Source organism: Hippocampus bargibanti, linkage group LG11 (genome assembly GCF_051943395.1).
Source record: "Hippocampus bargibanti isolate YZ-2025 linkage group LG11, ASM5194339v1, whole genome shotgun sequence".
In the NCBI taxonomy this organism is placed as follows: Eukaryota; Metazoa; Chordata; class Actinopteri; order Syngnathiformes; family Syngnathidae; genus Hippocampus; species Hippocampus bargibanti.
In genome coordinates this window covers 1,992,302-2,013,869 of record NC_142744.1, presented here as the reverse complement: position 1 = coordinate 2,013,869, position 21,568 = coordinate 1,992,302, and the positions used below count along the sequence as shown (strand labels likewise).

Below are 21,568 nucleotides of genomic sequence, written 5' to 3'. Positions count from 1 at the left end.
TTTTTAGCCGAAAAAAAACGACCATGTATAGTAAGGCGTTTTTTTGCTGAAAAAAACGCCCATGTATAGTAAGGCGTTTTTTTGCGGAAAAAAAAACGACCATGTATAGTAAGGTGTTTTTTGCCGAAAATAACGATCATGTATAGTAAGGCATTTTTAGCCGAAAAAAACGACCATGTATAGTAAGGCGTTTTTTTGCTGAAAAAAACGACCATGTATAGTAAGGCGTTTTTAGCGTGAAAAAAACGACCATGTATAGTAAGGCGTTTTTTACCGAAAAAAAACGACCATGTATAGTAAGGTGTTTTTTGCCGAAAATAACGATCATGTATAGTAAGGCATTTTTAGCCGAAAAAAAACGACCATGTATAGTAAGGCGTTTTTTTGCTGAAAAAAACGACCATGTATAGTAAGGCGTTTTTAGCGTGAAAAAAACTACCATGCATAGTAAGGTGTTTTTTTTGCTGAAAAAACGACCATGTATAGTAAGGCGTTTTTAGCGTGAAAAAAACGCCCATGTATAGTAAGGCGTTTTTTGCGAAAAAAAAAACGACCATGTATAGTAAGGTGTTTTTTGCCGAAAACAACGATCATGTATAGTAAGGCATTTTTAGCCGAAAAAAACGACCATGTATAGTAAGGCGTTTTTAGCGTGAAAAAAAACGACCATGTATAGTAAGGCGTTTTTAGCGTGAAAAAAACGACCATGTATAGTAAGGCCTTTTTAGCGTGAAAAAAAACGACCATGTATAGTAAGGCGTTTTTTTGCGGAAAAAAAAAACGACCATGTATAGTAAGGTGTTTTTTGCCGAAAATAACGATCATGTATAGTAAGGCATTTTTAGCCGAAAAAAACGACCATGTATAGTAAGGCGTTTTTTTGCTGAAAAAAACGACCATGTATAGTAAGGCGTTTTTTTGCTGAAAAACACGACCATGTATAGTAAGGCGTTTTTAGCGTGAAAACAACGCCCATGCATAGTAAGGCGTTTTTTTGCGGAAAAAAAAACGACCATGTATAGTAAGGTGTTTTTTTGCCGAAAATAACGATCATGTATAGTAAGGCATTTTTAGCCGAAAAAAAACGACCATGTATAGTAAGGCGTTTTTTTTGCTGAAAAAACAACTATGTAGAGGAAGGCGTTTTTTTTGCTGAAAAGAAATGACCATGTACAGTAAGGCGTTTTTTGCCCTACATTTCTTCATAGCTTATCCTTTGCTACATTGTCCATAAATATAAGCCCCGCCCCCAAAATAACTCACATCAGGACTCAGTATAATAAGGAGAGATTTCTAATTTATTGGCAGCAAAGACATAAAAGCAAAGGAAAGAGAACCAGTGAGCATTAGCGGCTCATTATCTTCCATCAATCATGAACATTTACGCATCGTCAACAAAGCGGCGGGAATATTGACGACGACGACGACGACGGCCACCTTCATCAGCGACGCCATTTTGAGGGCGGGGCTTCGGGCAGGCCGCCGCCTCACATTTGCTTGACATGATGCTAGCCAAAAAAAAAAAAAGCTGAATTTTTGTTCGTAAACTTCCATTAAAAGTGACTAGTCGTTAAAAAGTTTCTTTCCAAGCGACTTCCTGTCTGCTCGAGAACTTATGGAGGGGGAATGGGGGAAAAGGAAGTAAAGCTAACAAGGGCTAAACTACCGAGCGTGACGATTACAGCAGCTGTCTTGGCTAAAAGACGGCTAACGAACAAACCACGAACTATATGGTTTTTGTACATCGGCTAGCGTCTTTCTTTTTTTGCGCATTTACAACGTTTTCGTCGTCTTCGTCAGCAAAGAAAGAAATCGGAATTTCCAACTTCCAAATCAACCCAACCACTGCGGGGGGTCCTCGCTCACCCGCGGATTTGCCAAAGACACAAAAAAGGCGATGAAAAACTCTCGCGTGGACAAACTCGTCCTGCCGATCCACTGGTGTGTGTGTGTTTGTTGTATATGTGTGTGTCCATCTGTTTGGTTAGCGATGTTAGCATGCGCGCGGTTCCGCAACGCCCGTCCGTCCGTCATTGGCATGGGCCCGCCCCCCCTTTCAGCGGAGGCGACCTGGTCATCCGGGTGGAGAGTCTCATCCTGGTATTTTGATTTTTTTTAGGTCGGCGAGGTGATGTTGGGGAGGTGGTCGTGCCTCCCCCGAACCTCCCGCGTCCACCAACGGTCGCTGGTGTTGGTCAAAGTGTGGCAGCCATGATGTGGATGATGTCACGGCGCGGGCTTTTTCAATGCGGCGGGTTCATGGTGCCGTGACCTCGCTGTTGTTTTTGCTTCTGCTGCTGCAGGAGCTGCTCCAGCGCCGACGGGCCGGGTTGCATCATGGAGCTGGACCAAATCGACTGAGGGAGGAACAGAAGAGACAATATGGTGTCACAAAATGGACGACACACAAGACAAATAATGCGCTTTGAAATACATACGCAGATCTATGACATGCGACAATTTAAAATTTGGGTTCAGATATTAGCAAGTATCGTGGCGCTTGACATGCTTGATTTGCTTTCGCGGGCCGAATAAAATGATGTGGCGGGCCGCATTTGGCCCCCGGGCCTTGACTTTGACACCTGTGATATAAGCGATTAGCCAGAGAGCTGAATAGAATAGAATAAAATAGAAAGAGGACGCTTGCTCGCTAATTGGCTCAGTCGTTAGCTAGCTCGGGCGCTAGCTAGCTCGGACGCTAGCTAGCTCGGTCGTGAGCTAGGTCTCGCTATCTAGCTCGGATGTTAGCCAGCTCAGTCACTAGCTAACTCGGTCACTAGCTAGCACGGTCGCTATCTTGCTCAGATGTTAGCTAGCTCGGTCGAGAGTTAACTCGGTTGCTAGCTATCTTAGACACTAGCTAACTCAGTCGCTAGCTAACTCGGACGCTAGCGACCTCGGACGCTAGCTACCTCGGACGCTAGCTACCTCGGACGCTAGCTAGCCTGATCAAACTAGCATGATCGCTATCACTAGCTAGCTCGATCAAGCTAGCTCAATCGCTAGCTAGCTCGATCGCCAACTAGCTCAATCGCTAGCTAGCGCGATCGCCATCAAGCTAGTTGCCGATCGAGCTAGCGCGATCGCCAGCTAGCTCAGTTGCTAGCTAGCTCGGTCGCTAGCTAGCTTGGTCGCTCGCTAGCTTGGTAGATGAGCATGGAATTTCACAAATTTGATTTGCTCTCACGGGCCGAATGAAATGATGTGGCGGGCCAGATTTGGCCCTCGGGCCTTGCTTTTGACACCAGTGACGTAAAAGCCTATTTATTTCATTATACTTCTCGTTGTTTTAATTGGAAGTCAATCCGATTAAGTTATCAAATACAAAAAATAATAAAAGCGAACGCAAAAAATTTGCTTTTAAGCAAGATTTAACTCATTCGCTGCCATTCCCAAATTTAGCACCAATAAAGCACTGGTCAGACCTCTGACAATGCTGTTCCCTTCCACAAGGGGGCAGCATTTCCCTTTTCCCCCCATTCCTCCACACTTTTTTTCCAGCGTCAGCTGTTAAAGCGCTATATTAACCTCTCATTACCTTGAAGCTGTCCAGCAGCATGTTGGAGGACGACTCTTCCATCGGAGACTCCTGATTGGTCCAGGAGCCGCCGCTGGGCGGGGCTTGGTGCCAACCGGCGTCCGAAGCGGCGGCCGGCAGATATTCCAACCCGAAGCCGCTTACGCCACCTAAACCAAAGTCAAATAAAACACGTTACCATCGAAAGTGCACGGTTTCGTTTTTTAGGCAATATTAACAGCGTGGATGAATATTACAGAATACCGTAATTTCCTCAAAATATGTCCCCGTAGAAGTACTGCTTAAGCACAAACGCTTTAGCTCACGAACGTTTCACCTTACGAACATTAAATTCGCGAGAATATCATCTTGGCTGATGAAGTCGTTTTCGGCGGACGAACCAAACCACACGGAGCGCTGCAGTGGCTGGCGGACTAATTTATCCACACTCCCTTTCTTTGAGTGCAGATGTGGTTTGTTATCGAGTGGAGTACTTTTGCTATTATGGGAGCGAAAAAGACGCCACCACAGGCTAGTGTTAAGCCGAAGAGGACACAAAAGAAAACGACGGTCGAGCAGAAGAAGGAGATCATCGGAAAATACCAACAAGGTGTGCTTTTGTGTGACTTAGCGTCCCGGTAGCAGTACGCTAAGTCGACCATTGCTACGTGTGGCTAAGGGTGTCAAACCAACGGTCTCAAGAAGAGGTTGAAAAACATCTGTTGATTTGGATTCACGAAAAGCAGCTAGCGGGGGACATTGTGAGCGAGGGTATTATCGCCGAGAAAGCACGGCAACTTCATTCGGTTATCATCAAGAGGCAACTACATCAACGACCATCATAAAGGCCAATAAAACGACTTTATTATACAGTACAGTTTATTTATTTTGTTACAATACAATAGCACATTTATTATACATAAAATTAAGGTATATTTTGTGCAGTTTTAAGGCTTATTTGGTAGAAAAGTATGTTTTATGGGAACTTGGAAACGGATTATTGTCATTTTAATGGTTTCCTATGGAAAATTATTGTTTGTAAGACACACTTTTCGCCTTACACACACTTTCTGGGAACCAATTAAGTTTGAGGTATCACTTTATATGGAAAACGCTTGAAAATACACCATTCGCCTTATACTCCCGTGCGCCTTATACACCGGAAAATACGCTAATCAAAATGTTCGATTGTTGCGCTAGATAATCAATACTTTCATGATTTCAATTTTTTTTAGCTTACCTGTCTTGTCGGGCTTCCAGCGGTCAAGTACTCGGCGCTCGCGAATGTCCGGCGTGCCGATTGGCCCAAAATTGGAGAAGGGCGCGGCGGCCGCGTGATTATGGGTGTGGGTGGGCGGCGACGACGGCAGGCTGCTGGGGTTGGACGAGTGAGGCGATTGGCTGACCGGCGTTGAGTGATCTGCATATTAATGAGGAGAGCAGCCGGTGAACATGGCGGCGTGGTAACGCCCAGTCGCCATATAGCGGGCGAGGGCGGGCGCTACGCACCTGAGCTAGCGGGCAGCGAGGGCGACCACGGAGTCCACTCAAACAAAGAGTACAGCGATGTCTCCTGGTGCATCATGGGAGCGTCGCACTTGGACTTTGACGGCACGTTCTTGCCGTACGCCTGACTGAAGATGCTGTTCTGGTTGTACTCCTGATATTCGCGCAGGAGATACAACGTAAAAGACACACAAAAAAGAAACCCAGGGAAAAACAGAAAAATAAGTTTCGACAGAATTTGAAAAAAGGTGGTTGAGTCATGTTGCCCGACCGATTTTTTTCCCCCCCATCAAGTGAATTTGTCATAAAAAAAAATAATATATATATATATAGTGATACCTTGGCTTACGAACTTAATTGATACCCAAAAAGTGTGTTTCAGGCGAAAAATGTGTATTCCAAACATTAATTTCCCATAGGAAACCATTAAAATGAGAATAATCCGTTCCCAGGTCCCCATAAAACATAATTTTCAACTAAAAAAAGGCTAAAAAAAGAAATTCCATTCCAGGATTTGCCATGCGAGATTATTAACTCATTCACTGCCAGACAATGTGCCAAAATGCGTCTACTCCAGTGCCAGGGTTTTTGTCATTTTCACTCAAATTGCAGGACCCACAGAATATTACATTTTAGGACGACATAAACATTCAATTCAGCGTAAGAAACGTTAAGAGTCTCTTGTTTCAGCAGAAAAAAATAATTAATTCCTAAGTTATGTGGGTCTGGAGTTATCTGAGCTTGAAATGGGGGCGGCTGTACAAAATACAATGCTAAAGCTAAATGTTGAGAGCAAAAAAAACAACAACAAAGTGGCTAAGTGGCTAGCTATCTGGTGCTATCTATCAGCTATCTACTAGCTGGCTAGCTAGCTAGACATTCAGTGTATTAGCTAAGTAGCTATCTATCTAGCTATTAGCTATATAACTATCTAGGTGGCTAGCTATCTGTTGGCTGTCTATTAGCTATCTACTAGCTGGTTAGCTAGCTTTCTATCCACTTCTGGGTTGAGTGAACGCTGGCGCGTGTGGCTTCCGCTGCTCACCCACAGAAAACGTGCATCCTTTTCACCAATGGATCAGGGACGTCTTATAAATGAAATGTATTATTATCATTATTATTCTCATTATTATTATTATTATTATAATTCCAGACCCATATAACTTCGCAATTAACTTTTTTTCTGATAAAACAAGACAGTCTAAAGCTTTATCGGTACTCCCCGCAAGAACAAACAAAACCCGAACAAATTCAGGAATGGCACTTTACATCACAATTTGAGAATGGCAGCGAATGAGTCAAAGGTCGCGGTGAGGCGGGAGGCGGGGCTAACCTGCGCGGGCAGTAGGGAAGGCGACTGGCCGTCTGTCTGTCTGCTGTGATTGGGCAGCTGGGGAAGAAAAAAAAAAAAAAAGGAGGAAGAAAGAAGACACGATGAAGGACGTTGCCGTGACGCGTTTGAGGAAGGAGAAAGGAAGCAGGAGGAAGACGGCAAAAAAAGGGAAACGGAACTACGTACAAACAAGTTGGGTCCGGGGAGCGAGCTAAGAGGAGCGGACAAAGCCCGGAAGAAATTGGGAGGCTTAGAAAAGAGCAGCTCGTCCTCGTCCTCCACGTCGGCGGCCAGAGATTTCAAAAGGTCGGGAGGAAGAAGAGGCGAGCGGGATGTCCCCTGAGCGGCCCGAGGGAGAAAAAGCGGGAAAATGGCGGGAGAAAGAAAGAGCGGGGGAAAAAAAAAAAGAGCCACAGGAAGTCAGAAAGATTCGTTGCGCGGGACAAACTCCATCCCAAGATGACAACGAAGGATAAAACAGTTGTCAAAAATAAGTACAATTATATACACATTATATTAAATGTGAGTAACTTTTATTACACTTTACAAAATTACACTATATGACATGAAATTCAATTACATTAAATTATATTAGATGAATTTAATTACATTAAATTATATTATATTACCTTATATTGCATGAAATGAAATTGCATTATATTAAATAATATTACATTAAGTTAAATTCTATTAAATTATAATACATTATATTTCATGAAATGACATCAAATGACACTAAATCACATGATATTAAATTACACTAAATTATATTATATTAAATATTATATTACATTATATTAAATTATAATTTATAATATATATTTGTTTTAATATAATTCATATAATTTAATTAGAATTTAAAATATAATTTATATAAATTAAATTATATTAATTGACATTAAATTACAGTAAATAACATTAAATTATATTATATTACATGGAATTAAATTCTATTAAATTATATTATATTAAATTCTAATTAAATTATATTACATGATATTAAATTACATCAAATTGAATTACATTATATTAAATTACATTAAATTATATTATATTACATTAAATTAAATTACATTATAATACATTATATTAAATTGTATTAAATGATGGTAAATTACATTATATTACATTATATTAAATTACATTAAATTATATTATATGCCATTAAATTAAATGTTATTAAATGATATATTAAATTCTATAAATTATACTACATGATATTAAATTATATTATATTAAATATTACATTAAATTAAATTCTATTAAATTATAATACATTATATTTCATGAAATGACATTAAAGGACACTAAATTACATGATATTAAATTACGCTAAATTATATTATAATTTATAATATATATATATATATTTAAATATAATTCATATAATTTAATTAGAATTTAATATAATATAATTTATATAAATTAAATTATATTAAATGACATTAAATTACAGTAAATAACATTAAATTACATTAAATTATATTATATTACATGGAATTAGATTCTATTAAATCATATTATATTAAATTCTATTAAATTATATTACATGATATTAAATTATATCAAATTGAATTACATTATATTAAATTACATTAAATTATATTATATTACATTAAATTAAATTACATTATAATACTATATTAAATTGTATTAAATGATGGTAAATTACATTATATTACATTATATTAAATTACATTAAATTATATAATATGACATTAAATTAAATGTTATTAAATTAAATTCTATAAATTATACTACATGATATTAAATTATATTATATTAAATTACATTATATTACATCATATCCTATTATATTACATTATTGGATGGTATTAGACCTCATTAGTCGCGCAGTGGCGAAATGGACATTTCCCAGCAGCAAAGTGATGAAAGTAAAAGGAAAGGAAGAAGTAGAAAAACAAAATACAAGAGCTGCTGTAAAGGAGTTGACGAAAAGAGATTGTCTCACATCTTCCGTCCCACGTAAATACACTTCAATTCCAAGCCGCGGCAGTTATAATGTATTACTTTCCCTCAAGATCGCAATCTCCATTTCATATGCCATCAAATAGTTATGACGGGTTGGATTGATTCAGAGATAGCACTACTGAAGGCCTAAACAAATCAAAACAAGGAGTGAAGCGCTACTTTGAAATCCCAACGGGACACACAGAAAACTCCTTAATAGCCAGCGTGAGAATTTGGAAGCTGTGATCACCTCAAAGGGGGTTCCTCTGGTGACGGCCACGTCCTGTTCGGGGGGCGGCGCCCGCTTCATCCTGTCATCGGGGATCCTGAAGGAAGGGGCATCCCAATAGGGCGGGAACTTCATCTTCTTGTCCACAGTGGATGCGGGTGGCGGGGGCGGCGGCACCGCCGCCATCTGCTGTTCGTACACTTTGACGGCATCCTGAGGCGTCAAGTAGAAGGTTTGCGGCTTCAGTGACATCTGAACGGACGGCGGAAGCTTCTGCAGCGCCGCCTGATTTGGATTCCATAGCTGGTTGTCCTGCACAAAAGCCTAAAAAAACACCGTATTACAAGGTCAAAATCTGCAAGGTCAAAATCTACAAACGTATCAAAATAAATGAGAAAAATCTCAATCTCTAACTTGAATAATAATAATAACAATAATAATAATACATGTCATTTATAAGCGCCTTTCAAAACTCTCAAGGTCACTTTACAATCACAGTATCAGTTTTTCTGCGGGTGAGCAGCGGCAGCCACGCGTGCCAGCGTTCACTCAATCTGGAATAACTCAAATAGATAAATGGGGCCGATACGACCAGTCAGACTTTAGTTCGCTGACGAAGCCTCTTGGATAGGAGGCGAAACGTCCGAAACCTTCACTTTTGTACAGATGACGGCTGAAGAAACCTTCTCATCGATGGACCACTCCTGTACGACTGAGAGCTTACACAGACGTCAAATAGATAAAGTTATCTAGATAGCTAATAGATAACTAATAGATAGCTAATATAGCAAATAGCTAGCTAGCTAATAGATAACTAATAGATAGCTAGCTCGATAGCTAATAGATAGCCAATAGCTAGCTAGCTGGTTACAGTCACAGGATAAGTATTTTCTGTGGGTGAGCAGCGGCAGCCAAACGTGCCAGCGTTCACTCGATCTGGAATAACTGAAATAGATATAGCGCTAGCTAGCTAACTAGCTATCTTATTGTATGTTAACATACAGTGTTTCTTTGGACAAATAACCATAGAAGCGCCGCCGCGTATTTTTTTAGCGGTCAAGCGGTCTTGCTAGCTATCTATTAGCGGTCCGGCTGGCTGGCTAGCTATCTAGCTAACTATCTATTAGCTAACTAGCTTTCCATCTATTTGAGTTACTTCCGGGTTGAGTGAATGCTGGCGCGTGTGGCTGCCGCTGCTCACCCACAGAAAAACTTATCCAGTGACTGTAAAGCGACCTTGAGAGTTTTGAAAGGCGCTTAGAAATGAAATGATTATTATTATATTATTTATATAGCACAACTGACCTGCTGCATGTGCGGCGGACTTTTAGCCATCGCGACCTGCTGAAGCGGCTTAGCGGGCGACGTGACCTGCAGCTGGGAGTGGCCGTGGGCCTGCTGCTGCTGACCGGGTCCAGACGAGCCGGGCCCAGAAGGCCTCTGCTGACTGTAAGGGATGTGGGACTGCTTGCCCCCGTTGGCCGCCTGAGCGCCCGCCTGCGCGTGGGCGGCGGCGGCGGGCTGGAGGAAGGCGCCCGGCACATTAACCCCAGCGGAGAAAGCGAAGCTCGGGTTCACCTGCAGGCCCGCCGGGAATGCCACTGGGGGAGGGATGACGAAGGCGGAGGGGGGGAAACCTGAAAAAGTCATCAGAATCAGATTCACACAAGGAATTTGTCTTCGGTAGGGGAGAAGTTGTAAAAGGTGGTGGCCAGGGTGCGGAGGGTCCAATATAATGTTCCGTCCACGTAAGGTGGTGCTTGTGAGCATTTGCTAACATACCGGGGCGACTCGGTAGAGGTGGAAAGGCTCCGGGATGATGGATTGGGATGAACTGGGACGAGCACGTAGCTGCTTGCGTTTGAGTCGCCGGAGTCTTATTGGCTTCCGAGACGGGAGTCCTCCTCAGTTCCGTTTGAGCTTTCACCTGGAAAGAAAGACAAAGAAGACAGAATGATGGACACGAGTAAGAGGAATTTGGTTTTGAAGCTACAGTGATACCTTGGCTTTGAACTTAATTGGTTCCCAGAGAGTGTGTAAGGCGAAAAGTGTGTATCCCAAAAATAAATTTACCATAGGAAACCATTAAAATGAGAATAATCCGTTCCCAGGTCCCCATAAAACATAATTTTCTACTTTTCTAAGACTTAAAACTACACAAAATATACCTTATTTTATGTATAATACATATGCTATGGTATTATGATTAAAGAAATAAACAGTACTATATAATAAAGTTGTTTTATTTACCTTTGTAATGGTCATTGATGGCTTGATGGAATGGAGTGGCCGGTTTCCTCAGCATTAAACACTTGATGCGGAACGTAGCCTTCTTTTTTCACCATCTTGAGGAATGATCCCTTTTAGGTGCTTTCTCTGTGATAATTTTATCTAGTTCGTCATCAATTGTGTTCTGTTTAGCTGGGTTGATAGCTGTTTGCATCAAGTGTACAGATTGCTTGTGTGGGTTATTTGTGGAGCCTGATTGATGGGATATTTTAACCTTGCAGTCTACACTCTGCCTTTTGATCAAAGTTGAAACTAATCCAAATTTCACAGGTTTCTATCCATTTTGTCACTCTCTCTGTCGTCTGTCTGTCTCTTTAATATTTAAACCACCTCCCCTCATTGCTGCATTCTTAACCAATCACGTGGCTTTAACCGAAGACTGGCGGCGGGGAATAGAGGACCAAAACAAACTGGCTGCCATTTTGTTGTTAGAAGAACAGGCTCGTTCGCGAACGACACATCACCCATTGAGGCAGCTCAGTGTGTATCCCGAAAAGAAGTTTGTATGCCAAGGTAAAAATTTTCATAATTGTAACGTTCGTAAACCGAAAAGTTTGTAAGCCAAGGGGTTCGTAAACCGAGGTATCACTGTATTTCAAGCAGCGCTTTGTTGACCTGTTTTCCAGCCTCGGGAACTTTCTCCTGAGCAGCTTTCTTGGTCTCGCACTTCCTTTTACCATCACGCTTCAGCTCAGTTTTCGCCGCCGCCCCAGCCGTCGGCAAACCGTTTCCTTTGATCACGTCTCGCCGCTCTTTGCCGCCATCTTTCTGATGAGCTCCGCGGACGGGCTCTCGGCTCTGCTCGCGGGGTTTGATGTTTTCCTTAAAAGTGACGACGGGTCGCTCGGCGCCATCCGCCCAAGTGTTAGCGGCTTTTCCCGCCGACAGGACCGACTTGAGGCCGGCGTTGGCGCTTTCGCCCAGTGCCCGTTCGCCGTTGGATGCCTCCTGCAGAACGCACGGCTCCTTCTCTGGCGGCTCTTCGATGGCCTGCTCGGGAATGTCGCTGAGGAAGAGGAGCAGGCCGTCCTCGCCGGCGCGACATTGGATGAGTCTGCGGGAAAGGGGTGGACGGTCAAAGTCACAAAATCAACCAAGTCCAAACATTGCTGAAGTTAGAAGTACTTCATATAAAGACCGCTTTTATTTTGAAGTTATTCTTGAGAGTGTATCCTGATGTAATGATTGAATTGACCCTTGAGGCAATATCGTCACAAACTAATGCTATTTATTAGCTAGCTAGCTAGCTTTCTTTCTATTTGAGTTACTTCCAGGTTGAGTGATCGCTGGCGTGTGTGGCTGCCGCTGCTCACCCACAGAACAACTTTTCCTGTGACTGTAAAGTGACCTTGAGAGTTTTGAAAGGCGCTTACAAATGAAATGTATTATTATTATTGCCGCTATTACTGCTATTACTACTACTACTACTACTACTAATGCTATTGCTATTATTAATTATTGTTATTATTATTTACCTCACATTTTACTGCACAATGTTCTCCTTAAAACAATAAATCGCTGATTAATGGCACCAAAAAAGCAACAATTTATTTAACTCATTCACTGCCAGGCGATGTGCAAACATGCAGGACTGTCCAGTGCCAGGGTTTTTGTCATTTTCACTGAAATTGTAGGACCCACAGAACATTGAATTTTAGGACTACATAAACATTATAGAGGGGAAAGATGTAAACAAACGCTAACATGGACAAAAGGCAAATGCTGCCCCCTCGTGGAAGGCAAAAAACACTGCCAGAGGTCTGACCAGTGTTTTACCTGCCCCCAGCCCCGCGAGAAAAACCAAAACGCGCTCCACGTCATGCTTTTCTATTTTCGAATAAATTTGGGAATGGCAGTGAATGAGTCAAATGTTAAATTGTTGTATGATGGCGCAAAAAAATATATATAATTTTTTTTAAGCTGTCAGTCAATTAATTCTATGGTGGCAGTTGCCAACCTTCAGTGGCGAAAGCGATAAGTTTCTTAAACATGAATAACGAGTTTTGAAATCTGAAGTCAAGAACAATGACTGTTATTGTGGTTTACATATGACAAATTGAAATCCTGATTCAGACTTTAGTAAGCATCATAAAATTTCACAACTTTGATTTGCTTTCGCGGGCCGAATAAAATGATGTGGCGGGCCAGATTTGGCCCCCGGGCCTCGACTTTGAAACGTCTAAAACTCACCCCGGCTGGTTATCAGCGATCCACTTTCCCAGCGCAATCAGTCTCTGGTGACGCGTACGCAGCAGAAGCAAGTCGCGGTCCACCGGAACCCCCTGGTGACCTTTGGTAAAGTCCACCACCCTGAAAGTGTTCAAAACGGTCAGAAAAAGTGTCGTCCTCGCGTACAAAAAAAAAATGGCTACCTGAGAGCCGGCCGCAGAGCCAGGAAGCCTTGAAGCTCAAACTCCTCCGGCAGCGGTGTCACTGAAGGTGAACATGGACATTCCAGAAAAGTCACCAACCACAAGCAGATGTTTCTCCATGGAAAGAGCAAAAGACTCAAGTGGGAAATAGTCAACAGCCTCAAATGTAGCGAGAACATAACCACAGGGGTGTCCACTGGAGACAAAAAGCCGTATCCGATTGGCCCAAGGCCAGAAACTGATGCGTGCAGAGATAACTCAGCTTACCAACTTAAATGGTTCCCAGAAAGTGTGTGTAAGGTGAAAAGTGTGTCTTCCAAACATTTATTTCCCATAAGAAACCATTAAAAATGAGAATAATCCGTTCCCAGGTCCCCATAAAACATAATTTTCTACTAAATAAGCCTTAAAACTACACAAAATATACCTTATTTTATGTATAATAAATGTGCTATTCTATTGTAATTAAAGAAATAAACTGTCCAGTATAATAAAGTCATTTTATTTACCTTTGTGATGTTCGTTGATGTAGTTGCCTCTTGATGATATCCGAGGGAAGTTTCAGTGCTTTCTCGGCGATAATACCCTCACTCACACTGTCCCCTGCTAGCTGCTTTTCATTAATGCAAATCAACAGAACTTTTTGAACCACTTCTATTGCCTGAGACAGTTGATTATTATTATGATGATGATGATTATTATTATTATTATCTGTGCTGTATGTCATGCATATTAGCATATTTGACAATAAAGCTGACTTTGACTTTGATTTTCGTCTTAATTAGAAGGTTTGAATATTTCTTGCAGAGTTGAGGTCCAAAGATTTGAAAAGGAAGATGGACCAAAAGAAATGTCCAGAAGGTTCGAAAATCCAAACAGAAAGAGTACCCGAAGATGTGGACACATGCTGGTCTTTGGGCTGGAAGCTGTTGAGGATGGACACCAACCAAGGCCAAACGCTGAAGGACAAGAAGTGACAAGAAGTTTGAGTCCCAGTCCCCCGGCGTGTCATGAGACATGCGAGCGCCGACTTACTGCTGCCTCTGGTCGACGGCGGCTTCGTGGAAAACGCCGGGCTTCAGGCGGAGCCAGTCCAGAGAAACCTTGATGGCCGGGAGAGGACACTCACCGGCGACTTCCTCTTCATCGCGGTTCTTGTTGAGCAGAACTCGGCTGCACATGAGGCCCAGGAAGGACACTGGCAAGAAAGGTGCAGAATATTTACACCACTGGTGTCAAAGTCGAGACCCGGGGGCCAAATCTGGCCCGTCACATCATTTCATTCGGCCCACAAAAGCAAATCAAACTTGTGAAATTCCATTCTCATATTTTGAAATAGCTAGCCATCGAGCTAGCTAGTTAGTGATAGAGATAGCTAGTTATCGCTTGAGCTAGCTAGTTAACAATTGAGCTAGCTAGTTAGCGATTGAGCTAGCTAGTTAGCAAACAAGCGTGCTAGTTAGCGATCGAGCTGGCTACTGATTCAGCTAGCTAGCTATTCAGCGAGCTGGCTAATACTTTACATCACAAGTGTCAAAGTCAAGACCCGGGGGCCAATTGTGGCCCGCCACATCGTTTTATTCGGCCCACAAAAGCAAATCAAGCATGTCAATCTTAATAATAATAATAATAATACATATCATTTATAAGCACCTTTAAAAACTCTTAAGGTCACTTTACAGTCACAGGACAAGTTTTTCTGTGGGTGAGCAGTGGCAGCCACATGCACCAGGGTTCATTCAACGCGGAATAACTCAAATAGATAGAAAGCTAATAGATAGGAAAGAAGTGTAGCCAGCTAAAAACTAGCTAGCTAGATAGCTAACAGATAGACAGCTAATAGATAGCTAGCTAGCTGATAGTGAACTTTCGCTGCCAGGTAATAGATAGCTAGCCAGCTGCCAGCTAATAGATAGCTAGCCAGCTAATAGATAGCTAGCAAGATAGCTAGTCAGCCAACTAGATAGCTAACAGATAGCAAATCGGTTCTTACTGAAAAGGCCGAGTAGCTGGAACCAGCTGACCGTCTGCTGTCCGTCGGCCGCTATTTCTCGCAGGTGATGCAACTCGAACAGGTTGATGACCGTCATGTGGACCAGCTGCTGCGAGCTGAAGGCCTTCTGGAGGATCAGCCTCTGCACGCATACGTGTGAACATGGTTAAGTGGGGAAGGGAGGTGGTGTGGTTAGGGCGCATAAATAATAACAATAAGCATCATCATCATTATAATAATAATAATAATAATAATAATAATAATAATAATAATAATACAGTAAAGTCTCGTTATATCGATATTCAAGGGAGTCCGAAAAAATATCGATATAACCGGGACTATCGATATATCCGACCCTGTTTGCATGTAATTTTCTCCGTGCGTGCATAGAAATAGTATCGATATAACCGGGACTATCGATATATCCGATATCGATATAACGAGACTTTACTGTAATAATAATAATAATAATAATAATAATAATAATAATAATAATAATAATAAAAAACAAAAACAAAAAATATTTATTTAAAAATTTGAAACATTTGAAAATGTAGGAGTGTGAAAATTTGAACATTTGAAAACATTAAAAAATTAAAACATTAAAAAATTTAAACATTAAAAAATGTAAACATTTAAACACTTAAAAATGTAAAAATGTAAACATTTAAAAATTTAAAAATGTACAAATGTAAAAATTAACATTAAAAAAATTAAAAAATTACAAAATTAAAAAAAAAAATAAAAATATTCACAAAAATAAAAAAATAAAATAAAAAAAACAAATTAAAAAACAAAATAAAAAAATAAACAATTAAAACATTTAAAAATTAGAATAAAGAAATTTAAAAAATGAATCAAAAAATTAAAACAAAAATAAAATTCATAATAATAATGACAAAAATAACAAAATAAAAAATAATCAAATAATAATAATAATAATAAAACGATAAAACAATAAAACGAATAATACTAATACTACTACTACTGATACTAATAATAATAAGAAAAAAATACTTTCAAGTAAAACACCCAGCAATGCTGAATACATTTCAAGTTTATCAGCATTTACCTGGAATTGCTCCTCCAGACGTTCCCTCAGCGTGTCCAGGAGCTCCACACCTTTGCTCAGGTACACGTGTCCGTGGAACTTGATGAAAGCCTTGACGAAGTCGGACACGCTCCACTTGCCTCTCGACTCTTCGCGGCTGCGGAAAAATCGAGGTCGAGGGGTTTTCAATGACAGATTTAGATCGCTCAATGTCCACTCTATAAACGGGGTGTACATTTTTACGCATCGAAATAATAGAGGTTTTGTCGAGATTTTTTTTTTTTTATGTACACAGAGTACTGACACTCCCCTACTTACGAACATTCGAGTTACATACAAACATTTTTTTAGTAACATATGTAGTATTATCTCCAGTTGTACATGTACATAAAGTGATACCTCAGCTTACGAACTTAATTGGTTGCCAGAAAGGCAAACGTTCATCTGCCAAATATTTACTTAGACAGTGTAAGGTGAAAAGTGTGTATCCCAAAAATTAATTTCCCATAGGAAACCATTAAAATGAGAATAATCCGTTCCCAGGTCCACATAAAACATAATTTTCTACTAAATAAGATGTAAAACTACACCAAATATACCTTATTTTATGCATAATAAATGTGCTATTGTATTGTAATTAAAGAAATAAACTGTACGGTATAATAAAGTCGCTTTATTTACCTTTGTGACGGTCATTGATGTAGTTGCCTCTTGATGATATCAGAGTGAAGTTGCCGTACTTTCTCGGCGATAATACCTTCACTCACAATGTTACCTGCTAGCTGCTTTTCGTTAATCCAAATCAACAGAAGTTTTTCAACCTCTTCTATTGCCTGAGACCGTTGCTTAGACAACACAGAAACACCCTTAGCAATGGTGGACTTAGCATACTAGTACTGGGACGCTAAGTCACACAAACGCACACCTCGTTGGTGTTTCTCGATGATCTCCTTCTTCTGCTCGTCCGTCATTTTCTTTTGTGTCCTCTTCGGCTGAACACTAGCCTGTGGTAGGGTCTTTTTCAGTCCCATAATAGCAAAAGTATCCTTGATAACAAACCACGTATGCACTCGGAAAGGGGTGATGAGAATTATTCCGCCAGCCACCATCGTTTGCCGAAAACTAGTTTGTATGCCAAGATTATATTCCCGCGAATTTAATGTTCGTAAAGCGAAAAGTTCATAAGCTAAAGCGTTCGTAAGCTGAGGTATCACTGTATCTTTATAGAGCATATATTTTATTACATTTTTATTTTTCAGTACAAACCAATACAGGTTACTTATATAATGATATGATATACTTACATGTATTATATACATTTCATACAAAATATAGCACTGAAGCAACTTACGAACAAATTCACCTTACGAACGAGCATTCGGAACGTACAGTAAAGTCTCGTTATATCGATATCGATAGTCCCGGTTATATCGATACTATTTCTATGCACGCACGGAGAAAATTACATGCAAACAGGGTCGGATATATCGATAGTCCCGGTTATATCGATATTTTTTCGGACTCCCTTGAATATCGATATAACGAGACTTTACTGTATCTCATTTGTAAATTGGAGAGTGTCTGTAATTGCAAAGCCTTGGAAGTGGATCGTACCTCTCCAGAGCTTTGGACAGGGCCTTCTGCAGGTTGGTGGAAGCCGCTGGGAAGGGGAACTTGACGGCGATGCTGCGGCAGTAGTAGAAGATGGTGGTCAGATGGTCTCCTTTCGAAGATGCGAGGATGGCCAGCTGGTTGTACGGCTGACCTGAGATGAAAAAAAAAAAATAGTCAGCAACATCAGAATTTGATTTTTGTTTTAACTTTAAAATGAATAATCGGACATTAACATCGGTGGCAAAAATGGATGATCTGACGGTGAGCTGTGTGTGGTCTCAAGGTGTGCGCGGTTTTATGCTAACAAATTAGCCACTCTATGGAAGGTACAGTAAGTGAGCAACTAAAGATTAATTAAAGGACAAGCGACGTCTCTGGACAAGTTGTGTCCATAATTTGTAAAATCACTTGAAATGACTTCTACTGAGCGTATTTTACAAAGATTCCACCGTATATAGCTATATTTTACGATTTAAGACTCGCGCTGAATATTCAGGAAGTCTTGTTTTCCAGTTGATGACGATGCCTGACGTGACGTCACTGAAGGAACGCCCCTGACCGAGAAAGCGACACACATTGCATTTTGGGTACTTTGTTTGGTCTGTAAACTTCGTGTTGATGGCAAAATTAGAAGTAAAACACAAATAACGCGATGGTGAATCGTTGTGTGTTGCACCAAGACTACTATTTGATACTAGTTGACACAAATCAGCCCATTTCCAACGGAGCTTGTGCGCCATCTTGTGCATTTTCTGGGACGCTACATTGGAGTCCTGACGCCTCGAATTGATACGGGACTTCTTTAATGGATTGCAAACATGTATGCTTTCCTCTTCAGAACTATTTGAATCATATTCATAACTGGGTGAGTAACAAGAAAGCATCTTCTCCCAATCTGAAGCCATTCTTTTGATTCTAGAGCAAGGCAAGACGTCCCGGCGTGACGTCACGAACAAGGGGGCGGGACCTATAAAACGTTTTTCTGTAGTCAGTTCGGAAACAAAAAATGGTGTCCGTTGTCCGTTTAATGTCGCACGTATACACAACATGGCCGCCACGATGAGGACTCACCATTAGATGGGACCAACTGGGCGGCGTGCCGGTAGTATGACTCGGCTTGGCTCGTCTGGTTGCGGTAGCGTGCTAAAAGTAGCAAAATAGGAGAGCATGTTAGACAGCGCTTCATTGTGTCACTCTTTCTTTTCCTCACCAATGTCGCCCAGATGCACCAGGCAGTGCTGGCAGATGTATGAGCACGAGCTGGGCTGGGGCGTCACGATACCACCACCACCGCCGCCGCCGCCGCCATTTTGTCCATTGCTGATGATGCCCAACCGCGACGACTTGACGCGACACGGCAGGTCAACGTTAAAGACGCTGCAAAGCTCCTGTAACAGCTAAACATGGCGGCCAGCTTGTCATGTGACGCAAGTTGAGAGGCGGAGTCAAGCGCAAAAAAATTTTTATCCGAACATCAGTTCACCTGAGTGTAGAAGCCGCTAGCCGCCTCCAGGAACAAGGACAGGTTGGCCTGCACCTCACTCCGATTGGGGTTGGCCCGGTTCTTGGCTTGGCTTTGCAAGGTGGTGATCTGGTTCTTGAAGGCGTGGTTCCACCTAGAAGGACAAATGAGACGTGAGTGAGTTGAAAGGTCACAAACGTCCGAAAAGCGACAGGAGAGCTGAATGGACGCCCACTTACAGGTCTTGCTCCACTTTCTTGTCCAAGGCGTATTCCAGGTCCGTGACCAGCATTTTCTGGTACAAATCCTGCAAGGCCTGACGGGACGTCCACGTCTCGGCCGCCGCCAGCTTCGAGTCTGCAAAGGGCAAATAGCAGACGGAGGGAACATACTCACGGCTTTCTTATTACAATACAATACATATTTACAATGATACCTCAGTTTACGAATTTAATTGGTTCCCAGAAAGTGTGTGTAAGGCGAAAAGTTCATCTTCCAAAACTTAATTTTCCATAGGAAACCATTAAAATTACAATAATCCGTTTCCAGGTCCCCATAAAACATAATTTTCAACTAAAAGTCTTAAAACTACACAAAAACTACATATAACAAATAAATAAATACATAAATAAATACATATATAAATACATAAACAAATACATAAATACATGCATAAATATAAACAAACAAATACATACATAAATACATACATAAATACATATATATATATAAATACATAAATATATATAAACAAACAAATAAACAAAGTTATCTATTGGTTTGCTAGCTAGCCTTCTATCTATTTGTCTTACTATTCTATTTGAGTTACTTCCGAGTTGAGTGAACGCTGGCGCGTGTGGCTGCCGCTGCTCACCCGCAGAACAAAAATATCCTGTGACTGTAAAGTGTCCTTGAAAGTTTTGAAAGGTGCGTATAAATGAAATGTATTATTATTATATTTATCCATAGTGCAATGGTTAGTATGCGTTTTCTGTACAATATGTCGGTATAGTATACATCTCAGTCTGATGACATTTTTATTTTACTATGCTTAGAATATCTTGTTTTTCTAACCTTTCACCCCCCCCCCCCCGGCCCTTCCAGTTTCAAATTGCTGCTGTGGACTGCAAATTTCCCCATTGTGGGACGAATAAAGGTTTTCTGGTTCTGATTCTGATTGCTAGCTTATTGTCATTTCACATTCTTACATCTCTTCCACAGAATCGTCATGCTCAAAATGTGATTAGATCAAATTCATTGTCGTGATTGTTAGCATGGAAGCACAACATGAACTTTTCAGACCAAATGGTGTGCGAAATATACTTTGGAGAAATAAGTTCGGTTGTGTTTGTTGACGTGCTTACCTGTCATGTCCGCCTTCAGGGCCTCTGCCTGTCTGCTTGTCAACACAACAGAGAGACGCTAGTTAAACAACCTCGCAATTACGTCACGGCTAAATGTCATTCAAATATCGTCGTGACGCGAAATGTCCCTGAAGGAAAGAGCAATGCATGGTATAGTTTCAAAATAACAACCATCTGTCAAGAATTTTGAAAAAAAAAAAAATCACACCCGTGACGTCACACAACCTTGTACGACGACAATGTTAGCAAAAGCTAAATCTAGCAACATGGACAAGCGACGACTGTCGTTTCTCTAATAAAAATGCTCGAGTGAAAGTGACGTCTGAAGGTGTGACGCTAGTATTTCAACAAAAGCTACTTTACCGGTGGACTATGATGACATCGACTGTTTGTTGATGTTATAAGCTAGCTAGCCCACGCTAGCTTTAGCCTTAGCACGCCACGAAAACAACAGCGAGCGTCGCTTCACATGTCACTTACAGCCATTCATCGTGTCGTGTGTGTCGGAATGAAAGACCAACGGCACGACTTACCGTAAAAAATGCGCGCAGAGGGTCATCGTGACAGCTCGCCCGCGTTCACGCTACGACGAGCTCACGGGCTAACTGCGCGAACGCCGCCACCATATTGTTGCTTCCTGTTCGATCGCCCGTCTGGAAGCACGCGGGCGGGCGGGTAAATACGAGGGTAGCCGGGTAGCTTCGACACTTTCCGGAAACGTTCGGCTCAACCCGAACGAACACGAAGTTACGCCGCAATGACAAAATAACACTTACCGAGAAAATAATGCGTAATATAATTAAGTGTCTTTCGTTTGCTCCTTTGATCGTTTTGCTTTCATCACACCAGTCACACGCCAATATGTTT

General features: G+C 41.2%; 1 protein-coding gene across 2 annotated transcripts; it reads right to left on the bottom strand.

Annotated features, from left to right (window-relative positions):
* Window positions 1-1,280: 1,280 nt before the first annotated feature.
* smg7 (SMG7 nonsense mediated mRNA decay factor) lies at window positions 1,281-21,359 on the bottom strand. Of its 2 annotated transcripts, XM_089008373.1 has the most exons (23): window positions 21,235-21,359; window positions 20,702-20,733; window positions 19,577-19,694; window positions 19,359-19,491; window positions 19,086-19,272; window positions 18,947-19,018; window positions 17,876-18,026; window positions 16,283-16,418; window positions 15,211-15,352; window positions 14,253-14,415; window positions 14,106-14,176; window positions 13,218-13,278; window positions 13,036-13,155; window positions 11,461-11,899; window positions 10,339-10,483; window positions 9,862-10,193; window positions 8,578-8,880; window positions 6,543-6,695; window positions 6,357-6,413; window positions 5,027-5,177; window positions 4,758-4,937; window positions 3,539-3,687; window positions 1,281-2,357 (listed from the first exon to the last, which is right to left on the bottom strand). In XM_089008373.1, exons 1-23 carry the CDS (start codon window positions 21,258-21,260, stop codon window positions 2,244-2,246), a joined length of 3,435 nt encoding a protein of 1,144 aa, XP_088864499.1. In that variant the 5' UTR covers window positions 21,261-21,359; the 3' UTR covers window positions 1,281-2,243. The 2 variants fall into 2 exon arrangements, with proteins under 2 accessions (XP_088864499.1, XP_088864500.1); XM_089008374.1 differs by lacking the exon at window positions 6,543-6,695.
* Window positions 21,360-21,568: the final 209 nt, after the last annotated feature.

What these genes read in the sequence shown, in the direction of transcription:
- smg7 (XM_089008373.1), bottom strand. Translation starts at nt 21,260, where the DNA reads ATGACCCTCTGCGCGCATTTTTTACG. An exon ending in GGTGCATCTGGGCGACATTG is followed by an intron (nt 19,019 to 19,085) that starts GTGAGGAAAAGA and finishes TGCTACTTTTAG; the next exon opens with CACGCTACCGCAACCAGACG. An exon ending in CCAGCTACTCGGCCTTTTCA is followed by an intron (nt 14,416 to 15,210) that starts GTAAGAACCGAT and finishes CTTTCTTGCCAG; the next exon opens with TGTCCTTCCTGGGCCTCATG.